Source organism: Phalacrocorax aristotelis, chromosome 8 (assembly GCF_949628215.1).
Source record: "Phalacrocorax aristotelis chromosome 8, bGulAri2.1, whole genome shotgun sequence".
Classification (NCBI taxonomy): domain Eukaryota; kingdom Metazoa; phylum Chordata; class Aves; order Suliformes; family Phalacrocoracidae; genus Phalacrocorax; species Phalacrocorax aristotelis.
In genome coordinates this window covers 5,025,974-5,046,092 of record NC_134283.1, presented here as the reverse complement: position 1 = coordinate 5,046,092, position 20,119 = coordinate 5,025,974, and the positions used below count along the sequence as shown (strand labels likewise).

Genomic DNA, 20,119 nt, shown 5'->3' with positions numbered 1-20,119 from the left:
ATGGGGCAGCGATGTATAAATGTTTTTAATCTCATTGTTTATGTGAAAATACTGAAATTAAGTTTCTTACGTAACTCTTAAGTAGTATTACATGCTAGTTTATGGGAATAATGCCTCAGAATGCACTTTATGGGCCTGTGAGAAGAATTGTTGTTTGGCCCATAAATTCTTTTGAATTTGAAAATATTTTTTCTTTTTTTTTTTTTTTTGTGGGGTTTTCTTCCCCTCCTTTCTTAAATTAAAAATAAAAATCTACTTAATGTTAAGAAGTTATTTTGTTTGATCTAGAGTGAAAAATCATGTTTGGAATAACTAGTGGAGGCAAAAAAAAAAAAAAAGAAAAAAAGAAGGTTACTTTTACCAAAAATATGATGCTAGTGTTATCTTTTCGCCGGGAGCTCACCACCGGGAGCACTCTTTTTGGATGCAGTTTTTCTGTCGCGTAGAATCAAACACTCTCGCCATTAATGAAATACCCACCTGTCCTATGGCCTAGAAATTAAAGAATTTGCTCGGAAGATCAGTAGTGCTTTCCTTTTGATGTGTGAACCCCTTTTCCATTTGTCTCTAACAACAGCGTTGTATAACATTATGGAATCTAATCTCCGGTTCTTGACTTTTCCTACTGACATTGTTCCATGTTGTACCATTTGTACTAACTGGAGAAGAACTGGTTTTATCTGCCTGATAAAAGGTTGGTCCATGTTGTATAAATAATGCTTACCTAGGAATGGGAATAGAGCTATGGTATTTGAAGCTTCTTTGGTGCGTTTATTTTCACTCCTAATAACAACTAGATGCACTAGGTCGAGATTCCAAATATTGGTGTCTAGTTATTGTCCATATTCAACATTTGGATGCTCATGTTGATATTGCTGAATTTTAAATATCCTTTTTAATCCTAAATACCAATTTGAGCACCCCTGTCTAACATTTGCAACACCTTATGTATGTGCTTGCCCTTGAGATGAACTTTCCCAGGTAGTTTCTGTGGCTGTGTCTGATTTCTGTATATCATAGTACGCATTTTGAATAAATGAATTTTCAATACTGTAGCCAAAGCCCATTCCTGTGCAAATAAAAACCTGATGGTTTCTGTACAATGAGACAATGAAATAAATTTAACATGCCTCTGACTACAAACAGTTTTGCTGTTTCTGAGAGTGACAGGCTTTGTAACACTGTCTATTGACAAAATAGTGCTTTCAGGTTGTAGTTAACTTTCTGAGCTTGTTTCACGAGTGCTGATCAACTACCCTTGCAGTTCTGGATTTCTTCCCAAGTGAGTGTTGATGCTTGTGTTTGAATGCCTGCTGTTCTTCTAGGATGCGTGCAGCTTCACGTAGAGTGCCGATTCAGACTATTCTACATGAGACGTGCCCTACAGACCTATGGCCAGTTGGCAGGTCCCTGCAGTGAGATGGCCAGCCTGAGTTCTTGCACTGGGTCTGGAACTGGCTGGTTTTGTGGCCTCAAGTGAGCAATTTATGGTTACAGAGCATGGAATTCACAGAATCCCAGACTGGTGGGGGTTGGAAGGGCCCTCTGGAGATCATCCCATCCCACCCCCTGCCTGAGCAGGCACACCCAGAACAGGGGGCACAGGACCGCGTCCAGGCGGGGGGTGAATGTCTCCTGGGAAGGGACCCCACAGCCTCTCTGGGCAGCCTGGGCCGCTGCTCTGGCACCCGCACAGGGAAGGGGTTTGTCCTCATGTTCAGGTGGAACTTCCCGTGTTCCAGCTTGTGCCCGTTGCCCCTTGGCCTGGCGTTGGGCACCACTGAAAAGAGTCAGTCCCCACCCTCTTGATACCTGTCCTTTAGATATTCATCAGCATTGATAGGATCCCCCCTCAGTCTTCTCCTCTCCAGGCTGAACAGACCCAGGTCTCTCAGCCTTTCCTCATAAGGGAGATGCTGCAGTCCCTGATCACCTTGGCAGCTCTGCGCTGGGCTTTCTCCAGCAGTTCCCTGTCCGTCTTGAACTGGGGAGCCCAGAACTGGACCCAATGTGTTAAGTTGAGATAACAGTTGGTTTATTTTCCATGACTATAAAGGAAGGTATTCTAGATACTTTCAAGGAAAAAGGGAGACAAATGCAGAGTATTCTTCTGGAACAGCAAGTGAATGCAATGGTGAAATAATGTTTACTCCTCTGGTGTTCTGGAAAGGTAACTAAATTGAGCAGTATAATTTATTGTCAGTTGCTGTACAGGAGCCTTCTATGGAAAGATAGTGTCAGCAGAAGAGCTGACGGAAGGCAGGAATGTAAATTGTAAATCACTGTAAGAGAAATGCTTCCTTGAAGAACTGAGCATGTTCATCTTTGGTGCTTGTTCAGTCACGTGCTGTCAAGATGTGAGCCGTGCGGGGCAGCGTAGGGACCGAGTACACAAACAGTATAAAGTCTTGGTCTGCAAAGACAGGCAAAGATGTGGGTGAATGTAAAGAGTCCATATTTTATTTCTTGATTGCTTGTCATGTTTGGCCAGGTAACCAAATTTCACTAAGCCAGGGCTGCTGGGCTCTGCTTCCTCCTGCAAAGAAATGTTCTCATATGTTGGGATTGGGATGCATCTAAGATAACTGTTCTGTGTGTAGGAAATGAATAGTAGGGACGTGTTGTTTATGCCAGTTCATGATCCAGCTCTCTGTCTGTAATTTAGTTGTCTGTGAAAGCTTCTATGGTGAAGAATGTACTCATTCTAGACTTGTCTCTGGCAGAACTTCAACACATTAATGGACGTCTGTCAGAGTTGTAATGAAATCTGGTTTTGTTTAGCCTTCAGCTTTGCAAGGAAATTTTAATAAAGAGGTTTCAAAACAAAGGTCTCGGAGGCAATGATTAAGGATTTGCATTCCTAAAATAATATGAGGTGAACAACTCTGAAGTATGATGGTAACGCTGCACCTATATCACTCTACATTGGAATACAATAGAAGGTATTGCCTATACTATAATACGTCTCATCAGTTTCAAGACAGCGGGAGTTTATAATAATAGAGTATTTATGCAAAACAGTGAGGGGAGGGAGGGAATGAAAGTTGTCTAGCAGGCTGAATACACAAAGCCTTTAGTACTTGAAAACTAATTTTATTTGTAGTTAATATTCATTGATGCAAGTTCTAGTCTATTGTTAAACGATTCTAGTGAATAATTACATCCATCACTTTGAAATGTTTAAGACAAGTGTGGAGTTGTAAAACCAATCTTTTGTACTGGCATCATCACCCAAGTTGCATTGTGGAAACCATGTTGATGCTACAGTTTGATCGTATTCTCGGAGTCTGCAGGGCTCTCAGCATGTTCTCAGAATTGCTTCCGTGCGTTGTATTTACATGCGTTATGTAACCCTTCTCGTTTTCTTCGGAACCGTAAGAAAGTGTATGGCATTTCGGTATTCTCATTTCCTCAGAATCTGTCAGCTTTTGAATGTGACCCATCTGTTGATGAGTGAATGGCAACTGTTTATTCCAGAATAAAGCATGTGCTAAAATGCAAACATACAGCCTACAGACGCACTGAGCTCAGTTTAATTAGCTGTAGAGTTCATTTAAACTTCAAACTACCAAGTTAACTCACTAGTCAGTGGAGTTTATAATATCTTTCTTGCTAGATGCTTGCTAGACTCGGGAGCTGATGATATTCTATTTGTTGCTAGGTGATGAATTCTGATAACCTTTCTGCTCCTAAATCTATAAATGTCCCATATGCACTATCTGATATAGCATAATTATTTATTTACACCTCAATTCCCGGTTAGAACTACTACAAAGTTGCTAGGCAGCCATGTGTATAAATATACAACATTGTGCCACTTGAAAACTTTTGGCAAATCGCATTTACCAAATGAATTCTCGGTTTGTCATGGTTGTAGCCATTAGCAAAGTGCAACGCAAATGAGGTGTATCAGTGTGCAGAAGGATGGTGCTTTATTTGTCACAAGAGACTAATGCTTTGGAAGGGGACATGAGCTGGAAAAACATGCAGATTTAGCGGGGTGTGGTTTTGGGGTGGTTTTTTGTTTGTTTGTTTTTTATATGGATTTATAACCAGAAGCAAAGTAAAGATTGACTGAGTATTCTTTTATCTCTTTAAACTTCATAAGCGTTGTAATCACTAAGGTTATTCTAAAGTGACAGAAAAGAGACAGTTATTCAAACAGATATGCTGTTTCTGCATTCTAACACTGCAAAGTCAGGTGCCAGCGTAGGAAATCTGTATCGCTACTCCTCAGTACAGTCATCAGAGCATTTGCAATTAATGGTGCCTATACCAAGTCTAAGGAAAGAGGAAGGAAGATGAGAAATCATGCTTTTTTCATCTGTTTGGCTTGGAGAAATGAAAGTAAATACTAAACTTCAGAAAATAAATTGAATGAGTGGACGTAGATCTGCCACTGAATGACCAGCAAATTCTGTTGTGTTGGCAACTATGATGGTACAGGGAATTCCTGTAGTTTTAGGACTAATTGTAATGTATTAAATTTAAGAGAGTACTTGGTAATAACATTTTAGTTATATATTGATTACCAAGTCAGTATTGTAATTACTATGTTGGTAGGCCAGCATCTTGTCTGATCTGTCTCCACTGGGATTACAATAAGAAAATAAATGATGGTAATAAGAGATGTAAGAAATAAAAACATGTTACTTTAAAGAAATATTATTCACTACGGCTATTCTGGTGTTCTCCACACTAGAGATGTTCTGTTTCCCTTTTTGCTATAATGCTTTTTTCTACAAACTGTCCCCGTTGTGGGTGTTCACATCTGGGACGTTGCCTCAGATAGCTTTTCACTGCACCCTTTTGTTGACTATGGAGTTTAACGAAAGGAAAAATTCTATTCGTTGGTCACAGCTTTCTGCAGGAACTGGCAGTTATCAGCCTGATCCATATTCCTGATGCTGACAAAAAGGCTTGGAATCAAACAAGGCACCGATCTCAACCTGAGCTTGTGGCTGCATTGATGCAAACCCTAAGCTGGTAGCATTATGTACACGCTGCTGAATGAAAGCGGATACCCACCTGTGGAAGCCAGCACGCAGCCAAACGGTGCGACCAACCGAAGCGTGTATTTGAAATGTAGATTGTGCCAAGTAATTGACACAACTTTTTATTGTCATTTGCTTTGTATGCAGTGCTGCTTGTTTAATACAAGCATGTGTAGCAATGCCACCCACTTAAACAGCAAACATGAATAGCAGTGTCACCTGGTTTGTCAAATAATCGCTATTGAGCTGTACATGTTACCTGTTTGGTTTGGGGTTTTTTGTTTGTTTCTTTTTTTTCTTCATTGTTTCTTAGTTATTAAAAAGAGGCAGAAACTTCAGTAGCCTGGTGTTCTCTCCTTGGTTTATCGATGTAAACAAATTTCAGGTTGCTTATAAATGATCCTGACTGACAGAATATACTTTCCCTCAGGTCAGTTCTTTTGTGGAAGATGCCAAAGCCTGTCTTTCTTTAAAGTATAAAAGCCTGTGTTTGATGTGAATAGAAACTGTTCTGGGAATGACTGTGCAGGGCGAGATTACGTGGTGCAATTTTAATTACATTGTTCTCAGCAGTGCTACTTCTCTGATCTTATTGTGAGAGTCAAAATTTAAAGCAAGGTTATTTCGTTCTGTGGCTGTTAGTCAAGTGCTGATATCATTTGAAAGAGATGATGATAAGTTGAGCAAGTTTAAAATCCAGCAGTGTTTTGAGAGGTGGCTTTCTTCGTTAATCTCAGAAGTTTTGTACTTTAACAGGCTGTAATTAAGCAGTTGATTTTCCATGGTTTGTAGAATGGTCTGTGTGTTGGAACTGGCTTTGATACTTGAGTAAAACAAACGTTTAACTACCAACTAATTTTGCAAATTTAAACATAATTTAGATATTTAAAAGCGTTCTGAAAAGGTATTAATAAACTGTGTCCAAGGGCTGTATTTTAATAACCTGAGTTTTAGACTGGGGACTGAACAGGAACGTAGGTCTGTTATTGGTGCATTTATTGTATATGTCTGAAAAAAGCAACTTTCTACTGGTTACTCTTAAAAACAGGTCGAAGGGACTCACTTGAGAGAACTTGGTAAAAAGCACTAAAATAAATTGTTATTTCTCTGTCAGGTTCATTGATGGAGAAGATGAGAAAGCAAAAGATTTCCCCTGGAAACAGGAGGAACTTTGTTTCTTTTTTTGGGGGAAAGTTGGACAATCCACTGAATAAATGGTTTGAGCAGATTTTCAGGCATGGCATTACTCATTCAGCAGCTGGGAAAATAGGCCGGCAACCTACAGTATCCATTTTGAAAGGAAAATATTACAGAGTGAATTTATTACTCACTCTCATTTCCTTTTATGTATTGTAAATGATGCGTCATTCTCTATTTCTGAAACAAACTCCTACCACTGAGTGCTATTTGGAAATTAGTTGCACATGGCACAAGCTGAAAGCTTTATTCCTGGGGATGCCTTTGAAGAAAACATTATTGTACATCAAGAAAGACTTTTAGAATGATTATGATTCCAGAAGAAGGGCAGCTGTACGTAGATGTCTATATATTTGGGTCTTTTTTTAAGATTTCCTAGCATGTACTGACCAATAGTTTTGCTTCTTATCAGAGTGTTGAGGCTAGGAAGCAGTCTATGCAAGTCCCTGTTGAATTACAGATTAGTTGTAATTTCACACAGAAGGTGAAACCAAGACCCAAGATTGAGACGATGGAGGCAATATTGCCTGTGCACGCTATCTGTGGGTAATGTGTAAAAAGTACTTTTTATTGATAGCTTATTTAATGAAAGCTCCTGCACTCTGACTTCTCATCTCAGTGTGCTGCTCGAGCAAGAGAGAGATATCAAGTAAGACTTTTTTCTCCCATGTTTGAAAAATCAAGTGTGTAAGGGTGTGAGTGGCTGCCATGGGCTTGGTATAGGACAAAAGATACTTTTTTTAGAATAGTAATTTCTTCTTCCAACCTCAAATCATAGATTTATTTTTACTTTCCACTGATGGAGGGGACAAAGCTTCCAGTGAGGCCCAGTATTTCATTTCTGTCATATTTAGTAAGCTCTCTTACTAATGGCCCAAACTTCATGCAAATGTAAATGTTTGCACAGTTTAGTGAATCTTCTCTTCATCTAGTAGTATACCAAAATTTCAATTAAATTAAGACTCTCAGAGAACTGGTCTTAGTTGAGCATTGATAGAAGTTCATGCCATTATAAAAAAGGAAAAAATAATTTAAAAAATGAAGTTATGACAGATCACATTATGAAATGACAGATCACTGTAATTATAACAAACCGACCTTGAAGGCAAACAGTTTTAATTGTGAACTTGAGGGAAAAAAATCCCCATGACCTGTGGCTAATTGTCTAGTTAACTGAAAACCCCTACTAAATAAATTTGTGGCTTTGGAGACATTTTAAAAACATACTGGCATAAATACGGTCCTTTCTGTGCTGGTTGCATTGTAGTTATTTCCTGTGAGTGATTGCTTGTTGTTACTTTTTGACATCTGCTGGCAGCAATTTATTTACAATAGTTAAATCTCCTGGGACACTGTTTCTTCTGCTGAATACAACCTCAACTGATTAGTTTTCAATAAATTACATATATCAAGAAATTTGGTTTGGGTAGCACTTAGGGTGACTGCTCAAAGATCAGATGTGTGCTTGTGCAGAAGCCAAGAAAATTCATGGTCAGTCGTGCTTCCTGATGCTTTATTCAGCCAGCATTCAAAGGAAATTATCCTTTATATCGCACTGGGAATTCTTATACAAACTCAGACTTCTGTCTCATCTTCCTCTGCTATAGGATACAATTAATTTCATATTGACAAACTTCTCACAGCAATTTGCAGAGCCACAACATATTGAATACATTTGAATGTCTTTGGTTCTGTCTGCTTGCATCTTAGACTCAGCCAGTAAAGATTTTTTAAGAATCTAAAGTTAATTTCATCTTATGTTCTCCTGGGGTTCTTGGCAAAATGTTATGTAAATCTGTGAAATGGTATAATATTGATCATTTGCATTGCAATGGGAAACACTTTCGCTGAAACCAACAAAGTTAAAAAGAGTCTTTTCCATGTATTGCTTCTGGGTTTAGGGTCATTTGGACTGTTCAAGTCAACGCAGTGTTAATAGTGAAATGTCATATTCCTCCACAGATGTGACAGTTCCTTTGAGACTGTAGCTCTGCAAAGGTATTATCAGTTTAAGTGTCCTCTGCCTTTACAAAGAGACAACAGCACCATTTAAACTGAACGGTGTTGTGCTCGGAAGATCAATGCTGTGATACAACATCTAAAATTTGATTTTTATATTTTTCTTCAGACACACTCACTGACATATTTTTGTTGAAATAGTAATTTTTCTCTAGGGCTTAGAGCAGGAGCTATAGTATTACCATGCCTTATAATGCAGCCACTGACCCAGGAGATCAGTCAATAATGTGCCTACATTGTCATGATAAGTCAAGATAACTTCCAGCTGAGAACGACTCATTACAACTCCTTCCACTTGATTAGATTTTTGCCCTAAATGAGACAACAGGCAGCAAAAGGATGAATGAAGGTATCATGTAATGTGAGCTGGTGAATTCTGCTGGGGGGAGGAGAGAATGCCTTAAGTTTTCTATGTACTGTTTGTATTTCCCCATAATTTCAAGCAGGCAGAGACTGTTGATGGAGCCTTGTTGGTAGAATAAATTTGCTGAATAACATGAGATGCCATGGAGGGATTTTTTTTTTTCTAGGAGAAAGGAAAGAGGGAGCATTGTGGGAAAAAGGCAAGAAGCAGCAGCGACATATCTGTGCTGGAAAAGGAAAGAATCCTTGGGTTTGGTGTTGATGGCACACGTCACTCTGTGCTCTGTGAAAATATTCACTGGAATCCCAAACAGCAGTCCCAGTGCTGCAGGGCTGATAACGTGTTGTGATGCTTCTGGTTTTAGGGCAGGATTGTTCAGCTCTAGCCGAGGCTACCTGATCCATACTCATATCTAGCCAAGGGGTGTTGTGATGTGCTAGGAGAGGAGAGGCAGAGAGCTTGGTGAGATGCAAAAAGATGCCAAAGGAAGGTGTTGGGTATAGCAGAAAGCAAGGAGACGGACCAGGGTGTCACTAATGTGGGTCTTCAGTGGTGAAGGAGTCGCTCACTGTGGAATCACACATCACACCCATTATGCAAAGGCAGAGGGACCCTTCAGTCTCGTGTCACTTATGGCTCAGGTGAACGGCACTACAGAGTTTCAAATTGGTAGCAATTTTTCCAGCTCTGCTAGGACTGTTGGTGGTAGCCAGGAAATGCAGGAGATGGACCAACAGTGAAAATGTTGCACCTTTTATTGGCTGCAGCTGCTTTTCTGGGTGAAATCCCTTGCCTTGATCTACGAGCAGCTTATCTCCTATCTGTGATATATTCTTGCTATGCGTTTTGACAGCACAGAAAAGAATTGTTATTATTAATAGGTACCATTTATCCTGTGTTAAGGGTATCCTCTCATGGGCAAATACATACACCCAGTGCCTGCTGGGAGAACTGTTGGCCTAATTTTTGCATTTTAACAGGCCTATGCACAAATCTGGTTATCACACACAAAGTTAATGGGGATGATCGACAGTTCAGATAATAATTTTGGGGTTGTAGATGTTGTGTGTGCAAGGATAAAGTCTGTTGTTTAGTACTTATTCTCCCAAAGAAGTTGAATATAGATGTATGTTTGTTTGTATTAAGTAATTCTTGTTATAGTTTGATGAACATTGTGCTGTTGCTCATGTTTCCTCAGTTTTTGACTGTCTGGATGCTAAATAAGTCATCAGTATAATTTACTTCTGGGGCACACAAAGCAATTATATAGATACAAGAGAATCATAAACATGCAATGGGAGATAATAACCTACCATTTCTTGTTGGATTAAAAAAAAAATCATTCTTTACAATTCTGCTGCAGAGCTTGAATTTAGCATTAAACTGTTAAAAAAAATTCCAAAAAGATTTTTCATAAAAATAATTTTATTAATTTTCTTAAATGTTAAATAAGATTTTTTTGTGTGTAAATAAATATTTTAGTCATGCTTGTAGCTTTTCAAAGCCCCAAATCCATTATTTCTAGAACACTTTTAGATATGAAATAACAATAACCTCATATCTTAAGGAACAACATGTCTGACCTAACTGTTGACAGTGTCTTGTCTGGACTTCAGTCTGCCCCCAAAAGTGTCATGGGGCAGCATTGTTCTCTTCCTATTCTCTTCCCTTCTGCTGTGCAGGTACTCTTGCAGAAAAACAGCAGAAATAAACGCACTGCGGGCTCCCTGCCAGAGCCCATGTTCCAGAGATGATTTTGAAGGTATCTCAAAGGAAGGGAGAGAAGCTGTTACTCCTAATTGGCAATATTGTTGGCTTGAAAAGCAGGATTGCTTTTGTCTCTCAGCTGCCTTTGTCATTAGCTGTTGTAACAGTTTCCTCTTTTGTTCTTGGATGGATTTAGGTTGTCCAGATATGTTGGTTCCAGGTAGATTTCATCCTCTCCACATTGACAGGATAATTCATCTCTTGAAGACTCATAACGCTTTGCAATTCTACTAGTTTGTGTTGGGCTGCTGTGTGACACCGTGTGCCAGAGTCAGGCATTCAACAGTGCGACGAATGCCGTCACGTGGTGGCCTGTGACTATCTCCTTAGTTACTTGCCAGCTGTTTTCACTCACCATCAATGTTTATTGCTAACAAGAGCTTTGCTAGGTCATGGTACTTTATGATTTTTTTATATACAACAACAGCACTCAGAAGCATTTTTGTTTGCTTCAGCCATCACTTTTCTCTCTTTGTAGGTAATGAAGCTCAGCTTTGCCAGTTTCTGTCTAACCTCTGTATTTTGCTAATACTGTTGAGCGGGGGGGGGGCGGACTTCTTAGCAGAGCGTGAGGGATCCCTGCTGGCCTGGAAAGTTTAAGTTGCCTTTGCACAGCTGGAATGTAGTTTTCTTGTAGCTCTAGACCTCTTGCACCTACAGCTTCTGACTTGTGGTTTCAATATGATCTAAAGTTACTTCTTAAAAGGATAAGAAAAAGTACATGGGGTAATAGTCACTTGATGCTGTAATTCCTACTGATTTGAACAGGGCTAGGTTGTATTTACAAAAAGGGTCCTAACCTTCGTTAATGGAGTAATTAAGTCTGTGTGTTTGGTGTGTATTTTCAATGTGAAGAGACATTTTGTTGCTAGCTAACATAAAAATATAGGTACCTATACAGAGTGAGGTATAGATACCTATTCAGAGTGAGGTTTTGTCTGTTTATGGATAAATATGTATATTTATTTATTCAGAATACCTCTGTAGAGATTTTTTTGAGAGACAAAATTATGGATTCTGTATTTCTGTTGAAAGCAAACTAAACTTCCGAGAATTAAACTCAGAAAAAAATTACTGGAGGAATATATCAGCCTTATATATGGTTTGAATATAAGAAATCTATTTCAGCTTGTTTTCTTTTTATATAGTTTACAAGAAATACAACAGCTAACCTTTCAATGTTTTAAAATGGTTTTCTTTAAAACATCTGTGGTTCATTATCATAAATATCACAGTTGTGTAGAAACCTCACATATGTGGTATATCATAACAGTGAGAATGGGATGCACTGAAATGATGAATCCTAGAAACTTGAGATTTCTAGCTGAGAACTATAAAGGATAATATTTCCAATCACAACTTCAGTTTCCCATCATTACAGTAATGGACCTGAGATCTTGCACAAGAATCCTTTTTCCAACAGGTCCTTTGATGGTAATAAGCTCCAAGTCAGCAATTAAAGCCTTGGGATGTATGCAGGTATGACTAATAATGAATATTGTTTGGTGGAGAAAAATATTCTGTGCAATTCGTGCGTGAATGAGCTTTCTTACAGAAAGGAGTAAAAGTTGAATATAGGAGGCTGAGAAATGAACAGAGGGCGATGAGTGACATGCATGTTTTTTCTCATTGGGAGATCCTTGGCAATATTTTCATTTTGCTTGCATGGAGTTTTGGAGCCTGTCTCATACCATATGGCATATTAAGCACAATAAAGATGTTCTTTTGGCAGCTGGAGCATGACTAGGAACATGAAGAGTCATATATGCATCAATAAATGAAGAACTCTGTTTTCCTGTAAATAAATATTACATCATTGTTTTAATTGCCCATTGAGTTCTTGATGAGACACAATCGCTAGTTATGTCTGGTGTAGCATTACCAAAATTTTAGTCTAGGGCAATAGCTGAACCGTTACTATTATTAATATTTTGCACTTCTGTAGCACCTTGAGTACCAAACATGAATCATTTTATTGCAAGTGCTGTACAGACATGGAGGGAACAAGTGATCCTTGCTCTGAAGAGCTTACAATCTAGTTAAACTCCTTAAGCTTTAACACAAAGGGAGTGTTGAGGAGGACATGGGAGGTTTAGTGCCTGTGGCCACTCCCATCAGGCTGCCATTCATCCAAACTGTTATATATATACTGGGTAGTATGAATAATGCCAGTTATCCATCTCATGGATTTCCTCACACCTCATCTCTGTGGCAAATGCAAATGCGTGAACATCATAAACGTCATCATACCTCATAAGGATCATATGTCATCATGGTTGCCAAGCAGCGAAGTGTTATGTATTGGGAGACCACCTCTTCATTTCAGGCAGACTGGCCGGATGGTTTGGTCGCTTTTCTCCATGAACCTTGGCAAACTCCTTAGAGCATGCGCTATCCATCCAACTGACATAGATTTTGGCAGCTACTTGTATTTTTTTGGTACCTGGGGATTGTTTAAATACTAATCTGAAAAGATCTTATTGGAAGAGCTCTTTTTAATGGCATGTCTTATTTCAGAAAAGAGACTTCCATACCTTCTTCTTGAAACCTGGCACTTTTAATCATGTAGGTAGCTTCTAAGTTGAACAGTCTGAGCTGTTTTCGGTTTTCTTGTGTGTGTGCTTGTTCATCTCAAATTTCCTTCAGTCTTGGGAGAGAGTTGAGTGTCCAGGACTCAGGTAGATGAATAAGCTGTGTAGCAAGACACAGTTGTTAGTTCACTGCATATTTGTAGTTTTTCTTTTCTTGAATGAACACCACATATGTAGGCTTAACGTAGACCTGAAAGGAAATGAATTTAATCTAAAAGTTTTAGGTGTGGAAAAGACTTTAAGGTGCCACCTAGTCCATCCTCTTGGTTTGAAGCAGGGTCAGGTACTGAGATTGGTGTTGAGTGATTTTGGATTAAGCTGGTATTTGATTAACCTCATGTTAAAACCCTGCAATGGTAGGTGTTCAGCATGTCCTCAGCACCATCTTTTAATGGTTAGCTGGAAAGCTTTTTTCAATACCTGTCTGAACCTTCCCACAACTGATACCCACAAAACCCTGTCTAGTTTTTTGTTACACTGGTTAGTACTTGGAGTACAGGAGGAGTAATTAATTAATCACTCCTTATAGTTTTTACATAGAGATTTGTATGGAGGCTTTGTGTACAAAGCAAGTTTTCTTCACTAGAGAATAAGAACTAAAAAAATCCTATTTGCCCTATATTTAATGGGTCATGCTTTTTTAGAGCACAGCAATGTGTAGGTTTGTTTAAGAGATGGATGTAGTGCCGCAGGTGGGAAATCTGAGTAAGTTGTTGAAGCTGAAACCCCTCAGATCTCTCCTGAGTGCCTGGCAGGGCAGGAAAGTGTGGTCAGTGCCAGGGCCAGCTCCTTAGGCTATGTAGCTGCTACCAGAGCCTGGAGCAGGCAGCTCACGAAGTGTAAATTTTGGGTATCTGCATTGGCTTTTGAGTTTGGCATGTGAGTTTGAGGAAGCAAACATTCCCAGTGAGGGGCACTGTGAGAATGACTGGGAGTGTAATGCAATCTCATGTGCTGTTCCCTGGTCATCCCAGCCCAGGAGACATCATCGTTCTGATGAAGTTCACATTTGCCCTTAACTTCAGGATAGGGATTTTATCTAAGGCTACAGTTCTCTTCAACTCTCTTAACAATTGGCTTAAGTTTCATGTCTGTTGGCCCTTGCTCTGAATAGTCTTCAGTGTTCTCTATCCTTATGATCACTTCATCTCCTTCCACCCACTTCTAATTTCTCTCCTACATATCAGTGCTTCTCAGAGCCTTTCCATTTTCTTTCTCGTTGCTATTAACCTTGTCAAATACTCTTGTTTCCGTGGTAGAACTGGGAATTGAAAGCATCAGTGCTTTTGGATGAGATATAGTAAGAAAACAGTTTCCACTTGCAAAGATCTCTGCTTCTGCCCTTGTTGGGAAAAGTTGCCGGGTTTCATAAAGCAAGGTCAATAGATGAGCAAAATACAAAAGGTCTAAAGGTGTCAAATTCACAACTTCAAGGGAATATAGAATATAGATCCAGGTACTTCTCCTGATTCTTGATGTGTTGAATCTGCATGTGGTCTTTGAATTTCTGCAATTCATGCAGATGGAAGCAATGCAGGAATCTCAAGGTTTGTGAATGCTGAGCAGCAAGGTAGGAGACGTGTTCTCCCAGTCAGCTTCTCCCATTTTTTTGGGGCACAACAAAGCGTGGCATCTCTTGGAATGTGACCTGTAGTGTTTGGCTGGGGGATGCTGTTTTACTTTATTATTACTTTTTACTCCTGACATAATTAATTTCTCAGAGAGTGATACCGAATTTTTTCCAGTTGTAAGCTATTCTTAGTAGATCACCAGCAGTATTTGACAGAGAGAGCACAATCAGTATACAAGGTGCCTTCCTGAGACTTTGTTTCACTGGGGTATTTTTGTTTTGCGTGGGGTGGGGGGGAGGAAAAGAATAAGTTAAAGGAGAATCTGCTCATAATTCATCAAGGCTGCAGTTTATACAGCGATTAGTATGGAGAATTTCAACTTCCCACATTTGTGGTGACGGGAGAATTTTGTCGTCTTTGTGAGTTGATAGCTTTAGGAGATTGCCGTGAATCTGTTAAAATGCCTGTCATATTGCCAACATAAATTGAAATGGGTGGTTATACACCAGGGAGGCCTTGCTAACAGAGAGCCTTCCATCAAAATCCTACCGTCAGCACAAGACCCTTTCTGTGAGCAGTTCCTGGCCTTGGAGAGCAGCATGGACACCAGGACAGTCTGAGCACTGTGAAATTGTTTTGAACTGCTACTGCTCCCAAATTCTGTGTTGTTCCCGCTCCCACCCCCCCTTACTTCTACTGCAGTGTAAGACTTTGCAAGCAGGGGTCTGCAACATGACAGACCAAGATAGGTTTGTCTGGAGGGATTGGAGTATCTGAGGGGGGAGAGCTTTTTGTTTCTTTTTTATTTATAATCCTTCTTGCTTTCAGCAAAATTCAATGAAATGGCAAATGAGCTGATGAAGTTCTGGTTTGTTATCCCACTGTGAATCCAAGGATAGTTCTCTTGCCCTCAAGTAAAGCAGTGGAAATAGGAGCGGCTTTTAGTTAAAAATATGTAAGCGAGCCTAAAATTTGTGCAGAAGCAGATCCTTCAGGTGCTGGGATAACTTTTATGCAAGAGACTGTGGTGACTATAATAGAGTTTGGACTCTTCTCAGTAAGAGGGCAGTCAGGCACAAATTCACAGGATCACAACTAAGTTCTTTTAAAGTCCCACCTCCAGCTGCAAATGCCTTTATCGGTGTGCAGGGGCTGCAGGGCCCCTGTGAGGAGAGGCTGGGCTGGGCAGAGCCGGTTCCAGCCGGTTCCGGGCGGTTCCGGGCGGTTCCGCGGCTGCCCCACCCCAGGGCACAGCTGAGCCCCTCAGCGACGCTGGTGGTGCCTCCGTGGAAGCGTGTTTAACAAAGGGGCAAAACACTGCCCGGGAGTGAGGGGGGAAGGGTGTGAGAGAGGAGTGTGACCCCCAGGGGGGGAGGAGGAGGAGGAGGAGGAGGAAGAGCTCCAGGCGCTGGAGCAGGGATTCCGTGCAGCCCCTGGAGGACCCCACACAGGAGCAGGTGGACATGTTCTGAAGGCACTTGCAGCCTGGGGAGGGGACTCAGCCTGGAGCAGGGAAAAGTGTGGGGAGGAAGGAGCCGCAGAGATGATCTTCTGTGTAGAGTGAAGCAGGATTATTGACAGCTATCGTTTAATTAAAAATTCTCATAGTCCTTAGCTATACTGATAGCACAGCTTCCTCCCAAGGGGAGGAGGAGGGGCAGGCGCTGATCTCCTCTCTGGTGACCAAAGACAGGACCCGAGGGAATGGCAGGGAGATGTGCCAGGGGAGGGTTAGGTTGGGTATTAGGGAAAGGTTCTTCCCCCAGAGGGCGGTGGAGTACCCAGGCACCAAGGCTAATGATATTCAAGAAGCACTTGGACAAGGCCTTCAGAGATGGTGTGAATTTGGGGTTGTCCTGTGCAGGGACAGGAGTTGGACTCGATGATCCTTGTGGGTCCCTTCCAGCTCAGGACATCCTATGAGTCTGTGATTCTATGTGCTATATCACAATCCTGGTAGTTAGTAAGAAATGTTATAGTTTGATTTTTTCTGTTATGTAGTGTTTTTGCAGTAGACAACGTTGAATATACTCCAAACAACCAATTCCAAGCATAAAGATTTACAGGATATCTCAAACCACTTTGCGAGCAGAAGAGCATTTAGAGATCCCAGGTTACAATGAGGAGGATGACAAGGTCTCTACTGCTCCTGCCCAATTTGTAGAACTAGGTGTGCATTTTGTGCGTTTGGTGTGACAGATCACAGAATGTCCGGGTCAGAAGTGTTTAGTTTATCTCCTTCCTCTCCAGTTATCATGGTCAAAATCTCTTCATCCTTCTGAAAATGCATATTTGTAAGATTTGTCTGTGAATTACGGTCACACAAATACGAAGCTTCTTTGAAAGGTTTTCCCTTTAGATCGGGCGACATTTCTTCCTGAGATCTGTAGACAAGCCAATAACATAAAAATGTTTAAAGTCCATGTTCCAAAGTGGATACTTATCATTGTGTGTTTTCTTTTTTCTTGTTCCCACCTCAGTGGAATTTGATGACTGCAAGGGGAATAACAAATTGAACTTCGAAGTTTCTAACCCAGACTTTAAGGTGGAACGCAACGGGACTTTAGTTGCGCTAAAGAATATAACAGAAGCTGGCAGAGCCTTGTTTGTCCACGCACGGTCTGAGCATGCTGAGGATATGGCAGAAATTTTGATTGTTGGAGCGAATGAAAAACATGCTGCATTAAAGGTAAGGTAAATACAAAGGACTAGAAGAAAGTGCTGCAGAGATGCTGCTAGATATTTACATGCGCCATCTAGGACTGTAAGCAGTTTTAATCTGTTAGCAGAGAAATCAAAATCAGTCTTCAATCCAGATATTGCTGTAATGTTTTAGCACTTAGTTTAACTGAAAATACAAATTTTCCAGGTTTTGAATGTTACGTTACATCCTCAGGTGTAAATGCTAAACAGTCATAAAGAACTTATTCAAATGAAAAAGCCCGAATATCAAAATAGGCTGAATCTTCTGGTGTGCATTATGCTGGATAACCAGAGTTTGGCTCTAACTAAAAATGGAAAATCACAGTCTGAACATGTAATTTAGAATTTACACGTTTATTACCCTCACGTTTGCTCCAAGTCTAAGAATGTGGGAATGAATTCTATGCTGTGGAATTTAAATTTTCATATAGGTCCGTTTATCTGATGCTGTTATGTGTTAAACTACATAAACAATCTTCACGCAAATAGAAACGCATATTTACATTTTGTCTGTCTCTGTGCACTGGTGATTTTTGTTCCACTCTGTCCACTGAATTCTGTGTCCTTTCTTTGCCAATTCTGAATTTCATTATAATACTAACCTCATAATAAATACGGGGGGAAAGTGCTTCACGAATTGATTGAATTGTTTACTTCACACCCATGAAAACAACAAAAGGCAATGTGAGTAGCCTTCATTTCTGTGCCGTGGCATTTAGGAGAGAGGCAGGCAAGACAGTGACTTGCTAGACAATTAAGCCTGGTACCTTTACAGACCTATATTTTCAAGGAAGTATAAAGAAGCCGTGATAAAAATGACTGATCTATTGTCTTATTTTGGTATTTAGACTTTCAGCTACCAGCATTCTCATTATATTTCCAACAGTGGCTTAGTACAACTTAAGCCTTCCATTAAAAAAAAAATATTTGAAAAAAAAATTAGCTTTAGGGGAAAGGTTGAACAAACTTCCTGAAAGTCTGTGGCTGAGGAAAGGTTTTGATCTGCACTTTAAGCAGCACATGATGTGAATATATATTGCCAACAGGAGAGAAAGTGCCAGAATGTGTAACTGCAGAAAGCTGATCAGAACGCTTAAATGGAACTTAATTTTATTTAAATACGCTGTTTCTTCACAAAGTTAAATTTTATCAGGGTCATACTTGAGAGAGTCTCTTACATGGTGGAGCTGTGGATTTGGAACCATGCACTGCTGTGTTCAGAGTAGGAAAACTACACTTGCAGGAGCTGGGCCCTTGGCTGTCTTCTGTCTCCAGCTAGCAAGGCACACTCCTGGTGCATTCACTAGAATGCTCAAACAATTTTGTTTTCAGTCCAGGTTTTGAAATATTAGCAGCAGTTTCAAAATGACAATTTTCATTCTCCAGATAGAATTTACTGAAACCACAGAGGAGTTTGAGACATTTCTGACAGGAGGCCTGGAGTTAAACTTCAGGGGATTGTTTATGTGTGAAGATCTGACTTTCTGAGAATTGTATTCTGAAGTTTTATTCAGGTTTTCTTAGAGAGGCACCCCTTCAATATCTTTGAGGGGAAAATTCTATGGAAGCCTCAGTTTGGGGAAATCTTGTCTCATGAGTAGGAATTGACAGATGTGTATTTGCACTGACTGTGACATAGCTTTGTCAGTGACATTTTCTCTTTATGTCCTGTTCGGGTTCTGGGTAGTCTTCCCTCAGAATGTTCCAGCAATGTTAGTTAATGCCTAGCGTTGAAATCTATCACCAGACTACATTCAAAAGCCAAGCCTAATTTGGCCCCCACTCCTGGATTCTGTTCCAACCAGTTTGTGTTGATTCAGAGAGAGAAAACCAGTCTAGGTCTGGCATGTTCTGCCACTTGCCAGTCTTCTCTCATAGGTGACTCCTCAAAGCAGTATCATAGCACCACCTCCAGCTGCATTCATCACTTCTTTATGGATTTTGATATTCAGCTCGTAACTAGGAGATTACTCTTTTAGTCTAGTGATCCTTGGTGTCTGCAGTGCCATTGGGAGTTACATGGTGCATTAATCTGTCCTGGGGAATCCATCTAGTGAGGATCATCCCCTTCTTCAATGGAATATAAAGATCTTTGGGGCTGGCTCTCCAACTCTGGCCTCAGAAAACACTCTGTAACTGTTAAATCAATGTTTTTTACCAACAGTTTTCAGCTATTGTTTGCCCATTTCAAACACAACACAGTCTTGTCTTTCTGTTTGTCAGACTTGAGAAGGATATAAAGATTACAGTGTCCTATCTAAAGTGATTTTATGATAAATTTGAACCTAATCCTGTACTTTTACAGCCTGAGTGCGTCAGCATGGAAACAGCAGAACTGCTCCATCTGTTTGTTCAAGGAGTCTTGGCTAAGAAATGCTCAGATGGAGCCTTAGTAATTCAGCATAATTCGGTAGGGTTAAGATGAGCACATGCTAGAGCACTGCTTAGCATTCAGTACTTAGAGTACAGTACCTTGTTTAATTAGGGGATAAGTAGTTCTTAAGTATTTCCCCACTGCCAGCAACTGCCATTCCTTTTCTAAAAGCATGTAACCTACATCTGTGAAATCCCATTGTTAGTGTTTCTAATTGCAGATTCTGAACATGTTTGGAAATGACTGACAACAATGATCTCTAATGTGCTGACTGGCAGTCTGAGCCTGGGAAGAGATAACATAATTTCTAAAACCTTGTGACTGCTTTAGATGAATATTGAAAATATTTAGAGGTGAAATATGGAGTGCACAGAAGAGCTTTTGTTATTTTAGTGGTGGAGGGTGTGGTTCTTTCCTGCTGAAGGTGGGGGAAGATTCCAGCCGGCCTCACTGATCAGTCTTAAGATTAGCTTAAACCAAATCCATGGCCAGAGTGAATAGTCAGTGGCTGTTAGAATACCACTTACTATTATTGAGTC

General features: G+C 40.2%; 1 protein-coding gene across 2 annotated transcripts in view; it reads left to right on the top strand.

The window, feature by feature from the left end:
* The window catches only part of CDH13 (cadherin 13), a 515,166-nt gene that overhangs the window by 157,231 nt on the left and 337,816 nt on the right, over positions 1 to 20,119 (top strand). For both annotated transcript variants that reach the window (XM_075101278.1, XM_075101277.1), the window contains exon 3: positions 16,984 to 17,192. In XM_075101278.1, coding sequence (XP_074957379.1) covers positions 16,984 to 17,192 — 209 coding nt within the window. The remainder of the gene's footprint in view (positions 1 to 16,983; positions 17,193 to 20,119) is intronic.